This window comes from Gavialis gangeticus, unplaced genomic scaffold, assembly GCF_001723915.1.
Source record: "Gavialis gangeticus isolate Ggan-Ray unplaced genomic scaffold, GavGan_comp1, whole genome shotgun sequence".
In the NCBI taxonomy this organism is placed as follows: domain Eukaryota; kingdom Metazoa; phylum Chordata; order Crocodylia; family Gavialidae; genus Gavialis; species Gavialis gangeticus.
The window spans coordinates 64730625-64744996 of record NW_017729031.1 but is presented as its reverse complement, the minus strand read 5'-3'; the positions used below and the strand labels follow the sequence as shown (position 1 = coordinate 64744996).

Here is a 14372-nt window from a genome sequence, read left to right as displayed (position 1 = left end):
CTGGGTGCGACTCTCTAACCAGTTGGTGACCCATTGGACTGTATGGGTGTCTACGCCACAGTCCCCCAGCTTCCTAATGAGAATGGGGTGAGACAGTATCAAAAGCCTTCCTGAAGTCTAGGAAAACTATATCCACTGCCACCCCTGCATCCAATGATTTAGTGACCTGGTCGTAAAACATCTCCATTTAGAGAAAACTCCTGGGATGCCTGTAAACGCCACTTTGGGGGTTAATCCTGCAATACGCTATGTTACTGGCAGTTGAGCAACTTTGCACACTGTAGGACCAGAACTGTCTTATTTAGAAATCTTGCTATTGCAGGCATCTTGGGCAATGTGTTTTAAATCAGCAGGTAAATTACAAATTATTAGCATAGAATCAGATCTGTAATATCAGAATATGTCCTGGGGGGAAAACAAAGTAACATAATATAAAAATAGGATTTTGCACAGCTGGGAATAAAATCTAGGCTTCATGGCTCACTGCACTCCCTCATGCTACTTATTAAAAATTGGCAGAAAAAGCAGCTGGCAAATAAAGCCTTGCACAGCTCTTTGAAAATGTAAAGCATCCCACAGTCTTTTTTTCTATCCTTAAGACTAGAGAGGTTTATCAAAATACATAAGGTAACAGCAAATTAATCTTTTAAAAACTAAAATACAGTTTATACATCTCCCATCCCATTTTTTTTATCTCAAAATTACACTATTTTCGAAGTGTTTTATATAGAATTTTTTAGAAGTGAAGTTCTACAGACTCCAACATAAAAATACTAAATCTTAAATCAAACCTTTAATTGGTATTTAGGCAAAATTTCCTCACTGTGGGTGCATCTACACATGCATATTAACACAAAACAATAAACTTCACAGCTCTGTTTACTGCTCTGGGCACGCCATTTACACGTACACCTGAGACCACACCATATTGAGCTGGGTCTGGGAAGCCCCAACTGGTAGGGGGCCCCAGGGGTCAGCCTGCCAGCCTGGAGCTGTTCCCCAATGTACCACGGAGGGGCAGGCTGAGGTATGAGGATGCTTCAGTTTGGGGCTAGCACACTGCACTGAAGCACCCTCGTGTCCCAGCCAGTCAGATCAGTGTCTATACATGTGCTGCTGCGGATTAAAAAGAACCTCCATAGCAGGCTTGTACTTGTATTTACAAGTACTGTCCTGTTGCTGAGTAAATTAGTTTATGCCACACTAATAGGGGTGCATGTGTAGACATGTGATGTTCACTGCACAGCTAATTAGTCTACTGCGCTGCAAAATGTTTTGTGTAGATATGCCCTGTAGCTCATAATCTGTTCCTCCTCTTACCTTCTTCTGGATGAAGTTTAAAATGTGTAGGCCTGACAATTACTGGAAGCCTGTGAATAAGACACTTTTGCTACTGATAGCAGTGTCTTATTTCTGTATGAGCAATGGGAGCTTGGAAGGGCTATCACAGGAGGAAGTGATGGTATTGAGCCTGTATTGCCATTTAAGAGAAGCTTAAGTGTTAGGATGGCTACAGCCCAACTAAAGCAATAGGTTCCTGTGTTCCCATTACTTTTTAAAAAAAAATGCTATCACAAATTTATTTTACTGACTTACCTTTCTTCCTTTAACAGTTATAAAAATGCTAAAACTCTCCAAACATCTATGTCAGTGTTGATTTCTGATGGGACTTTCATGAGTTTGATCCAAGAAAATACAACCATGACATTCCCTAGTGAGATGGAATGTAATAAATGAGGCTGCAATTAATCAGGCAGTTTACTGACTATGGTGGGCAATATAACTGTATGAAAATCATATATATAAAGTTTTAAAGCAGTCTCCAAAATGTGGAAGGGTCTCTTGATGGGGCGGGGGGGCAGGGGTGATGCTTTTTTCTCCCGTGGCCATTACTGTACACTGGAAATCCTAACAGCAACGCAGGTAACTGGAAACTTTGGGAGGAAAATGTTCAAAGCTGCTAGGATCTTGTCTTTTGTTTTCACATGTCTTGTAATCTTATTTATAATATAAATTAACTCAGATAGGACAGTATGTTTAAGAACTTTGAATATGCTCATCACTACAGTAGCTACAGTAAGATTAATCATGCCAACCCTCGCTGAGTCAAAAAAGGGGAGAAAAGCTCATCAGACAAAGTATAATCTGTATTTTAGTGAAGACAATTAGTTCCAACTACAGCAATCTTTTTAAAGTAAAAGTTTTTTGATTCACAGTAGATAACTTCTTGTTAACTTCAGTAAAACAAAATGTTTACAACTGTTCAAAATGCAAATGCTCCACATAAAATCTATCTTCTTCTGATAAATACGTTTTAAGAACAATGCTTCCAAAAAATAGGAATTATTGAGACCTGTCTCATCAAGCAACTTTTGTCTGAACATTATTAAATAGTAAAAATTCAGAAGGCACTTGGGCAAAGAGGGTAAATATGCAATGACGTTCAGAACTCCATTTCATATGTGTGCATGTGGAGGGTGGTCATGGTAGAATCAAAAGAAGCTAATGACTCTACAAAATAAGTCTGAGTTCAAAAGCTGAACTGGAACAACTTTAATAGTAAAGTTGACAAGTTGACAATCCTGTACAAGATGCTTCAGTTATAATACAAATTTGCAATTCAGTAAAACACTGAGTTTTAACTCTTCAGTCATTTAAATCCTCAATTTATCTCAATGTTGTTGATACAAATAAAAATCCTGAGGAGCTCTTCAAAACAAGTCACCCTCACTTCAGCTGGTATGACATTACAGAATATTACTGTAAGGGTGGCCTGGGTCTGGAACAATGCTGTTTCTATAAATCTACCCAACTACCGATTGTTTAGTCAATCACTAAAGAATAAAACCAACTAACCCCAGACACACAGAGAGAGACACAGACACACACACATAGACACACACGGAAGAAGTCCAAACTACAGCTGAAGCAAGATTATTTGCCTTTCAGACTGATGTCAGACAATTCTTTAGTGTATGGGATGGGAGAGTACAGCCTGACTCATATTTCTGCATTGCAGAGTGGTCTGGTTACATCTTATCCACCAGCCAAAAACAATGAATGTGGAGTGTTAGGAGAAAATTAGATCTTTTTTATGGGACTAAAAAAAAAGTTGGAGCAGAGGATGAACACCACATCATTTCATTACTGAATGATCCCAAGACCTAGACCAGGAGAAAACCTTCCTTGGTACATGGCTGGTCTGAGCAAATGGGGGAGGCAGAGTCCCTTTACAGATCCTTGGAATCCTTCCACTGCAAAATCTTTTAGAAATCATGCAGACAAACCCAGGTACCCATGAATTCCAACTAATCAGTTTTTCTTGTTCTATCATGAACTGGACCTAATTTATATTTGAATCATGGTGCTTTCTATTGTCACAGCTTCAGTATATGTTGAATTTTATCCACCTTCAATACTCCTTAAAGTTCATCCTGTATACAGAGACAGAGAAAATTATATTTAAAAAAACATTGATAAATGGCTCTTCTTTCTTCCCATCAGCAATTCTTCGTTTTCCTGCAGTAGTTCTTTAACAACTTAGCTGGAGAAGCATTTATCAAAAGTGATGCTGCAATACTGCAATGAATTGAAAGACCATTTCTCTCCTGACTGAATGCAACAATTCTAATCTTGGTCTGATACGTCTGTTACTGTGGTGCCTGCCTGTTAACACAAGTGTAATGCATGTAACTAAAGTGCGCTACTTCCCAACTAGCCCCTGATAAAAGATGGTCCTTTGGTGTAGTCGCATAAAACTGAAATTTCATCATAGCTGGTGCAAAAATAGCCTCAAGCACAGAATAACTGGCTCTGAAATAGCATCTCTTTTCTGCTCTTCATAGAGAACACGCGATTATCTAGCCTGATGGAAAATAACACTGTAATTGCAATAAGTCTGTAAGTTAAATGCTTGTTCAAGCTTCAGCATTTTATATTGTATGCACATAAGGAACAAAGGGTAAGGCTGCTGTAACGGTTATTCTTTATATTAACACAAGTCTATAGAAAAAGGCCATAAACACACATTTCTTACCTTGTTTCTAGGAGATTTGTTTCTCCTTCCTTTATTCTGAATGGCCTCTAGTCTTTCAATCAGAATATCAGCTATGCCTTTTGCATCTCTGCTGTTTATGTGCTCCCCAGCAACATTTTTCTTAAAAAAAACCCAAAAATACACTTTCAAAGCTTTCTTTACACTCAGGAGAGCGATATGCTTCCTTACATTTAGAACAGGGGTGCTCAACCTGTGGCCTGCAGAGCCTTGGAGTCCACCTTGCAGGGCTCCCCAAAGGATGGGAAATTTGCCAACGGGGGAGCAGTGGTAGTACTGCCAGCCCTCCCTGCTGCCAAAATACCAAGCCCCACAAGGCAAGGTGGAGCTAAGCCAGGATCCTCTGCCCCACCTTGCCAAACTGGAATCAAGGCATGCCACCTTCCCTCTGGATGGCCAGGATAGGGTTGTGCTGTGCCCCTTTGCTCCACCATGGGGCTGGGCCACATGCCCTTCACTCTGCCCTCCAAGGTTGGGGCTGGGACATACCCCCTTCCTCCTGCAAGGCTCTGCCACACTCTCCTCCCCACACAGGGCTGCATTAGGGCTACACACCCTCCCCCTCCTGCCAGGACATGCCTATTCCCCCCTGTGGGGCCCAAGTATGGCTAGATTGGAACCTGGCTGCCCCCCTCCCCTGACTGTGCAGCTGGATGGGGCTGCTCCAGATCCAGATCACAGGAGGGATCAGGCACTGCCCATCCAGCTTTCTGGCCAAAAAGGTTGAGCACTAATGAGTTAGAGGATCAGTACAGGTCTATAATAGTATAGGTCTATAAAACTGTTTAAATCCCTAAATGAAGGTAAATTTTTCTCTTCAGGGTAATAAATATGAATCTATTAAAAGTATTTGTGATAAAGACGCTAGGAATTTGATACAGCAAAATATTAATTTTCTAAGTTATAGCTACTACAATTGTGTGTGAATTTTTTTTAAACAATACAAACATTGTGGTGTTAGTAATAGACAAGTTACAGAAAAATCCAAAGCTTAGTTATAATACTTGGAATACCTATAATGAATATTTATTTTAGAAGTTTCTATCACTACTACCAGCAGTCACTAAATCTCTCAACATGGGCTAACATTTTGAGGCTTGAACTGAGAAAAGCGACTCCCCCAGTAGAAACTGAAAGTCAGTATGTAGCCTAGTTAGGCAGCAATATATATACCCAGAAATAAGGAATACAACATTAATGTGCTTTATAAATATTAAGTAGTAACTATTGATAGATAGATAAATATGTCAAGCATGCCCTATTAGCCTACCACAAAGAGACGCTAATTATTTACCTTTGCTCCTTGGTAGGGATAAAATTTAACAGTAGGGTAGGCTCTGACATCAGCAGTTTGGCAGGTGTGAGCATAAGCCTGACAGTCAACTTTTCCAGCTTTAACTTTTCCTTTAACAGTCTAGGGGGGAAAAAAAACAGAAAACCTTTAAGATAAGCAATTTTTTTTAGTAAAATGCACTTTAAACCTCTATATTGGACTCAAAATATTGATGAAAACCGAGCAGAAAAAGATGATAAAGTATGTATCTGTTTATTCTATCACATGTAGATAAGGGGGAAAAATGTCAATGTACAGGAAACCCCTGCTTAATGCGGTTTCACTTAGTGTTATTTCACTAGAACTTTTCTTTTAAATTGATACCTGATTTGACTTAGTGCCCAGAGAGTTTTGTTATAACGCTCACAGTTGCCATCTTTGGTCATTAAAAACACTTGCAGTCACCATCTTGGGTCGTCAAATACTTTTGGTTTTGGTAATGCTCATTTCGCTTAATGCTCAGGTTTTCAGGAACCAATTAAGAGAGCTAAGTGGGGGTTGCCTGTAGTTAAGTTATTTCTAAAAGTGGAACTTAAACACTGGAGTTCAAATACAGTTGACTTTCCATCTGCCTAAGTTATGTGGCCATGCACTTAAGCAACATTTTCAAAAGTAACTTATGAGAGCAAGTGAGGGTACTAGGGACGATGTAAACGATGACAACCGTACTAACTAACTAGTAGGAAAATTAAGTATCAACATTTTTACCTGAAGTAAAAGAAGGAAATAAATACAGAATTGCTGTGTGTTTACTAATACTCTTCCATGTAACATCCTCTTCTCTACGTTGGCTTATGTTTGGCAAAAGCAGAAAAGTGCTGGAAAGAGGCTCTAAACTCTCAGTTTTTGTGGAAGATGGATTCTTCCAGTGTAGAAGGAAGTCTTCTTCATGTTTATTTACTGTGTTTATGGGTCTGCTCGTCCTACAAGCCGTGGCACAAGGAATGCAACTGGGGAGTGGAAAGAATGTGTTGGGGTGGGACAATAGCAGAAAGAGAGCCACGGCCTCCAGAGTAAGAACATTAACTGCTGTTAATCGGACAGACCACTAGGACTTCCTGTTATGCCAAAGGTCACTCCTGCACTAGCAGCTGCTCTGTAGCTGCAGAGTCATCTTAGCTTCTTTCCGTCTCTAGGCAGCAAATTCTCTTGCTTTTTTCAAAGGTGCACTATAGGAAGGGAACTGGCATATAAACCTTTCAAATTTATTTCAGTCTTTGGGAAGCTGGGCATGGATGCACCAAATTTTCTCCCCATGAGCACAAGCAGCAATACTATGAAATAATAGGATTCTCCTCTTTTATACCAGTGGCACACTAAAGAACTAAACTCAGATTTAGGAGGTTTGGGCTCTGTTCTCTTTTTTGCCACAAACATCTGTTCTGACATTAGTCAAGTCGTGAGACTTCGATCTGAAAAATGGTGATAGTATTTCCCTCTGTCTCAGCAATGCTTGACGATACATTCGCATGATTATGAGCACAGTAAATAAATATTTTGTAATACTTCAGCTGTAATTTCTCTCTTTCCCTGTTAAAAATATCATGTTTCCTTTCCCCAACTTTAGAGGATAATTGGTTGCAAACATAATGTTAAGAAACAAACAAAAAAGGAAATTAAGTTTTAGAGTTTTTCAATAAATATTTAACTTCTTGGAAACAGTACACATACCTGCTGTTATAACTTCTGAAGAAGAGCATCACGTAAAAGCGTGGCATTAGTTTGCTTCTGATATACACAATATGATTTGCTAGTATCGACAGATAAAATCTTACCCTGGCTAGGACCTCAAATTCTGGAGCAAAACTTTGGCAAGGGCTACACCAAGGAGCATAAAAATCAATGACCCAATGATCCTTGCCATGCAAAACTTTTTCTGTGAAACTCTGAGGTGTCAGATCTACAGATACTTGAGGTAAATAACTGTGCAAAAGAGGGAAAAAACATATATTTGTTGTTATATAATACTTATAAAAATAGTGACAGCTTTTAAAATATGCTCACATTTCAATATATACTACAGAAAACTTCCAAGAATTGGGGAGCTACAACAGACTCCTTTTTTAATACATAAAAAGTAGATATAACTTTTGCTTCATTGCTTACTGAAGCAACAACTGAGGTTATCACCCAATCTGGGTATGGGGGACCTGTGTAGGATTTGTCCGTGCGATTCAGACAGCGTTTCTTCTTAATGAAATTGTTGACTTTCTTCAGAAGAATAAATCTGGTATTTACTCTGAAACTGGGAAGGCAGGCAGCTATGCCCAGATGCAGTAGTACTGCTCTATTAACTGTTGTGGGCTCCAGAAACTGGCAATACCTTTACTTCCCTAGGAGTAAAAGCAGCTCCTACACAATTTTTCTAAGGTGTAAATTAACAGATTATAGGGACTTTGAAATTGTCTTTTATTAAACAACACATGCATCTGCCTAGGTGGTCTTGTAGTGCAAAAGTAATGACGTAGCCATGATGGTGCAGGAATTATGAGAGAGGCAAGGGCTGTTGTGGTTGATATTGTTTATTGGACCAGCTGCATGGCTGGAACAGACTTAGACAAGCTTTTGAATATGAAGCATTCTTCATCATTTGAAAACTTGTCTAAGTCTATTCTAACCAGCTGTTCCAATAAAATATATCACCCACAACAATCCTTCCCTCTTACTCTAGAAGCAGAAGTCTTTCTACTTCTTTATTTCTATGGTTTTCTGTACCTCATTTTTCCTAGAAACAGAACCATTAATTTTGTGAACAAACTTTAATATAACAACTCACCCTAATGCCCAGCTTCTCAACGAGTGTGAATCCCTGTGCCAGCCATTGTAGTTGCTATGAGAAAATACAAAAGAATACTAATTGCTTAATAGCATATTTACCAAGTCTTTCAAAACTCATTAAAACTAAGTGGACAAGCAAACATTAATGCACAATTCAGCTGAACTTCAGAAAACACTGTTATAGTTTAGATGCTAGAACAATTCCTTGGCTTTCAAATCTTAACAGATTAAAAAGTCTGAATATTAAAATTCAGTGATCGAAATCTTGAAGGATGAGAATATGGAGAGAAAGAAGAAACAAGTCTATGAAACAATTCTATGTAAAGTTAATGGGGAAGTAAGTTGTACTTTAATTCAATGCAATTTTTGACATTCAAAAGGCCTGTTGAATATGATGTCTTTCGTAACATTTCAGATTAATTTGCTAAATCTAGTACAGGTACAGTAATTGAAAAGGATATGATCAAGTAGAAAACCTTTTAGAAATCCTTTGACATTACAGGTAAAACTTACTAACTATTATGTTAACATTCTAAAACTCATATTTCATTATTTTATTAATACTGATGGATTGTTGATTAAAAAAATATTTCTGTTGACATTTTAAATATATCAGCAAGTCATTTCCGTTGATCGCAGATTTTGAGAGACCTGAATTTCTTACGCATAGATTTATGGGCAAATCCTACTCAACGGTTCTCAGTGATATTGATTTAAAGACCCAGAACTGAGGTAGTCTGCAAATTAAATTCCCATATTTCCTGCTGAAGTGGAGATTTCATTGAAAAGATTAACAAAATAGACCATATTTTCAGAGAGATATGTTATCCTTAGGAGAGATTTATATAGAAGAATAAAACAACCTTTGTGATTAGTCCAATAATCAAAACCAAAACAACCTCTTATTAAACACTACTCTGAACAGACTAAATAATTTACTATCTATTAGCATTTAATGGAACTTTTTAATTGTACAAATAATCAATCTATCCCAATTAAAAGTTCAATGTTTTTCTTCAATATTCTATAGGTCAGAAATGTAAAAACTATCGCCTATCCAAATAAATTGGTGTGTTACTGTAAAATGTGCATGTTCTTTTTTTTATTTAATTGTCATTGTTTACTGCCCAGAGCAGCACTTTCGTTGCCCTTAACTATCCAATATTAATGACACAGTGAATGGGCTGGCTGAATATGTGAAAGGAACTATTTTATAACATTGCTATCGGACAATTTCCAAAGAAGATCATGGAATGTATACATTCCTCTATATTTAAAAATAAGGTTGTATTGAAGTATTTCACAGGGAGTCGAACCTATTGATACTTTTTTTGCAGAAAATAACACAGCCTACAATGTAAGAAACCACTGAGCGCAGAGAAGAGCCCATTAGTAATAAACTTATTCTGTGACAAAGGTTTTGTATCAACTACAAATTTAGTTGAACGCACTGAAACAGTAATAACCACTTGTTTGAAGCTACATAATGCAGTGTTATGTCTCTAACAAATGCCTAATTAAAGGTAGGAACCTCAAACCTTAAACTAACTTTTTTTGTGCATTAGGTATTACACAAGTAGAAAAATTACAATACTTATGAAAACAGTCATGCTAAAAAGAGCTTTGACTTGTGAAAGAGCCAATTATCCCTAATATGACCCTTTTATAACAGATTTTCAACACAAAATACAGTCTGAATTCATTTTGCTACAGAAGCCATAACATATTTTCCAAATTTAAATAGTTTTAATACTTACTAATAATGATGAGCTGTGTTTGCTTTTTGGGGAAAGAGTCTTATTTCAGGATATCCCTGAACATTCTCTTGATGACAGAAAGAAAAATATTTTTGACAGTCCATGCTGCCAACATTGATTAGTCCATTTAACAACTGAAAGAGATGAAGAAAAAAATGTATTGTCTAGTTAAAGGGCATTTGTATGTGCTCCTGGATGCGGCACAGGGTGCTTTAATTAGTGAGCCACACTAATTAAGAGTACCTATATGTCATGTGTATCAGCATCACTGTGTGATCCTGTCCTGAAAAAATGGTGGCAGAGTGCTTTGAACTAAAGCTCATCAGATGTATTTTATTTCAAAGTGCCCCACCATCATTTTGTCAGCACAGAGATGAGTGGCAACGCTCATACGTGTGATGCACGAGGCTGCTGGAGCATGTTAATTTCCGTGCTCCAGCAGACTCTATTAACCTAGTTTGCTCTGATGCACTGGATTTCCAGTGTTTTGGAGAAGGCCCCCCACATGTGTACAGGAGCCCAAAATGACTGGGAAACCATATTAGGGTTAGTCTATGACATCTGAACCAGATGCCTTATGGAATAGTTTAGCATTTTGAATAAAGTATTTATTTCCAATTTTAACCTCAAAAGCCCAACATACAAACAGGAAGAATGCTGATTTTTTTTTTTTCACTGGATCTGTATGTGTATAGGCAGGCATGCCTACCTACATATTTTGCATGTAGTACTGCATATTTATGTACACAGCCTTGATCAATGGTCAATGTACACACATGGCTTGATAAGTTCTGACCCACTCATATAGGTGCACAAAATTAAGGACTTGTAATACTACCTATGCAAATTATGTCACAGGACTATGCAAAGCAAGCACACAACTATGTACTAAAACATGTTTGTTCATATGGCTGAAGACGACCTGTTTCAGAATACATAATCAAGTCTATTTATTTAACTCAGTATTTTTATGTAGAAGCCCTCAGAGAACAGGGTTTCTACATAAAAAAACTAATGTAAATACCTAATGTTTGATTCCTTTAATTAGAAATTTAAAATCAGCTTCTGATTGAAGCTTCTGGATATTACTTTAAATATGAATAAATATAGCAAACCATTCATTAGGAAAGTTAGAGGCTTGCTTGTTTAAGCCATTTCAATATCAGCGTGCACATATAAAGGAATTGATGTTTTTACACAGGAGTTGTCACCTAATTTACAATACATAAGGAAAGATACTTGACAACTTGTTTCTTTAAAAACATATCCAAGGCAAAATTATGGGTTTATAGCTTATTATAGCCAAGACACTGAAAACCTGAATGACTGAAGTAACATAAAACCTGAATACTGAAATTAACATAAATTGCCAAGCAGGAATTCCCTGTTTTCTGTCATCTAAATATGTAATCTTCTGTAACTAGTAATTTTTCCAGGTACAATGTTGCATAGCTTCAACATTGCCACTACCTAGGATACTGAAAAAAATTTGGGCATGAGATTTGTACCCTGGCCATCCTTTTCCACTCTGGCATTAAAGCTTGGCAAGGACCACACCATGGAGCATAGAAATCCACCATCCAGATTTCATCTTTCTTTCTTCTTTTTACTAGTTCATTGAAAGTGTCTGGTGTTAGGGAGATCACTGATGGGTTCCTGAGATCCTAAAGGGAAGGAGATTCACACTTCACAACAAAGTCCTTATTTTACATAGAACGTTGTCAAATACAAGTTCACTCCCCATAATTCGTTAGATTTATGTGCCATCCACCCCACAAAAGCCTTAGTTTACAATAAAAGACAAAAAAAACTTATAAAAACAAAGCAACGTAAGAAAGCATAACTCAAATTCCCTCCCCAAATCCCCCCACAAAACTTGAAACCAATCTACTCCATCCTAGCCATTTCTGTTAAAGTAACTCAGGCTGTCCAACTTCTGAGAAGCCAGGGCCACACACTGCATGAGTCGTGGCCAGTCTGGGCCTGTGGGCTGCACTGCCAAACACCCCAGCAGTGGACATAGAAGCTGCAGGAGGGAAGGCAAGTCTGGAGACCTCAGTGCAGCAGAAGCAATGGGAGGAGTGGCAACAGGGTTGGGAGCATGTGAGCTGAGTGTTAACCTCTCACAGGCTGCCAGCTGGACAGCCCTGTTCTAATTAAAATGGCCTGTTTTACAGGATTTTAAGATTATTGATTTTTTTTCAAATGTTCTATGCTCCTGAAAAAAAAGGGTGAGGGGTGTTAAGACTGCACACTACCTCATTAAAGTGATAAAACTTTTCCCCATCCTAGGTATATATATGGGCCTCAAACCATAGGATTTGAATACCTCACAATTTTTAACATTTATCTGCCCTATCACCTCACTGATTGGAAACTAGGGACACAGTTTGCCAAGAGCTGCACAAAAAAAAAAATGTGGCAGAGCAGGGAGCTGAACCCAGATCTCTCAAGTCCCATATCAGCATCTACTGGAATATTTCTTCACCTCAGATTTCTTCTCTACTCCCTCTCTCTCATTTTAAGAATAGGGGATATTAGGATGGTTGCTTAGTAAACATATCTTGAAATATTTCACATCCAAATAGCCTGAGTCTGAACAGGAATGGGGTACTAATGAATCAAAACATGCTAGAGTAAATAACTTGGGACTCACATACCTCTATAAACTCCAAAATCTGCTCAGCAGAGTGATGTCCTTCATATTCATGAATGCTAGACTGGTTGAACACCACTGTTGTTGGATATGCTCTAATATTATGCTGTTGAAAACGCACACAAAAAACCATGAAGGAATGGGTAGGGTTTTCTTTAATCCTAGTTTGCTGGTAGGACATTAAACACCAGTAACAGGAGCTTGGGAGTGTTTATTATTAATAAATAGCTTAAGATTGGAAGGCTTGGACTGAGATTGTGGCTAGTTCTCTAAAGCCTAATTCACTGTGAAAAAAATGTTGGCTGGTTTAATAGATTACTCTGGAAATTTAAAAACCAGTGGGCACTCTGTGTTTAAATAAAATAATCCCAGTCTTTTCTGAAGCTTGATTTAAGATGCACTCTACACCAAAGAAGAGGCAAAGAGACTTGTACTATGCTAAGAATTGTACCTTGAAGCTGCTGTTAGTAAACCCTGATGAATCTATGATTGAAGGCCTTTGATATGAGTTCATTAATTAACCCTTAGCTTTTAAGATTTTCAATTTTATGCCAGTTATCTGTCTTTACTCACTTCAAATCATACATTATAAAACACAAATATCTAGATGCAGGGATCTTCACATTGAGGGCTGGCATCCTCAAGAAGGTTATGAGTGAGCAACTACAGCTGCAGCAAAACTGCCAATACCTTATGACTACGGCTCTGCGAAACAACACCATTCTGCTTCAACTTCCGTTTTGATGGAACACTGTTTCGAGTTTTGTTTAGTTTCAAAAGCACTGTTCTGTTTCACTTTGTCGAAACAACGAAACAGTTTTGACTTGCGGCCCATAGGCTATTCCACACCCAGCACCAGGAAGATCGGTGCTGCCACTGGCCTCAGCTGGCAGCACCAGCCTCCTGTCATCCAGCAGGCAGATCAGGGGCCCACACCCCCGGGAGGAGTCCGGCATAGCCCCCAAAGCCCTCTCAGGGGGTGCAGGCAAGCTCCTGATCTGCCCGCTGGGGCCAGTGGCTGCACTGATCTTCCCAGTATGGGCTGCGCCCAGCCCCAGTCCCAACCAGCAGCACCAGCCTCCTGTGATCTGGCAGGCCAATTGGGGGCCCCCTGCACCCCTAGGAGGGCTTTGGGGGCTGTGCCGGACTCCTTCCGGGGGTGTGGGCCCCTGATCTGCCTGCTGGATGACAGGAGGCTGGTGCTGCCACCTGGGCCATTGGCAGCACCAACCTTGCTGACACTGGGTGCGGGCTGCACCCAGTGCTGTCCCAGGTGGCAGGAGCATCTGGCACGCCGACTGGGGGCCCCCCTGGGAGGTCTGCAGGGCTCTGCTAACTCCTCCTAGGGGTGCGGGGGGCTCCAGATCAGCTTGCTGGATCACAGGAGGCTGGTGCTGCCAGCTGGGACCGATGCTGGGTGCAGCCCGTGCTGCGAAGATCAGTGCTGCTGCTGGCCCCAGCTGGCAGCACCAGCCTCCTGTCACCTGGCAGGCAGATCAGGGGCCTGCCTGCACCCCTGGGAGGGCTGTGCCAGATGGCTCCTGAGGGTGCGGGCTCCCGATCTGCCTCTCGGATGACAGAAGGCTGGTTCTGTGATCTGTGTAGGGACCCTCCCCCACCCTGGGATCGTACCACAGCCAACCCAAGGCTTTTTTTTTTCATTTTGAGCTCAAAATGCATTGAAACAGTTTCGAAATGAAACACCAGGCGAAATTTCGCACAACCCTATTGATGACCTGTAGGACCTACTGTATTTGGTGCAAGGCAGTACTATGCTGAGAGATGCTACTTCGC

The 14372-nt window shown here is 39.6% G+C and overlaps 1 protein-coding gene across 1 annotated transcript in view; it reads right to left on the bottom strand.

The window, feature by feature from the left end:
- Nucleotides 1-3118: 3118 nt before the first annotated feature.
- Nucleotides 3119-14372, bottom strand: part of DNAJC10 (DnaJ heat shock protein family (Hsp40) member C10) — a 29750-nt gene continuing 18496 nt past the window's right edge. Inside the window, exons 16-23 of the mRNA XM_019523057.1 lie at nucleotides 12583-12684; nucleotides 11431-11586; nucleotides 9923-10056; nucleotides 8164-8217; nucleotides 7163-7310; nucleotides 5349-5468; nucleotides 4037-4156; nucleotides 3119-3434 (exon numbers count right to left, since the gene is read on the bottom strand). Coding sequence (XP_019378602.1) covers nucleotides 3423-3434; nucleotides 4037-4156; nucleotides 5349-5468; nucleotides 7163-7310; nucleotides 8164-8217; nucleotides 9923-10056; nucleotides 11431-11586; nucleotides 12583-12684 — 846 coding nt within the window. The 3' untranslated portion in view covers nucleotides 3119-3422. The remainder of the gene's footprint in view (nucleotides 3435-4036; nucleotides 4157-5348; nucleotides 5469-7162; nucleotides 7311-8163; nucleotides 8218-9922; nucleotides 10057-11430; nucleotides 11587-12582; nucleotides 12685-14372) is intronic.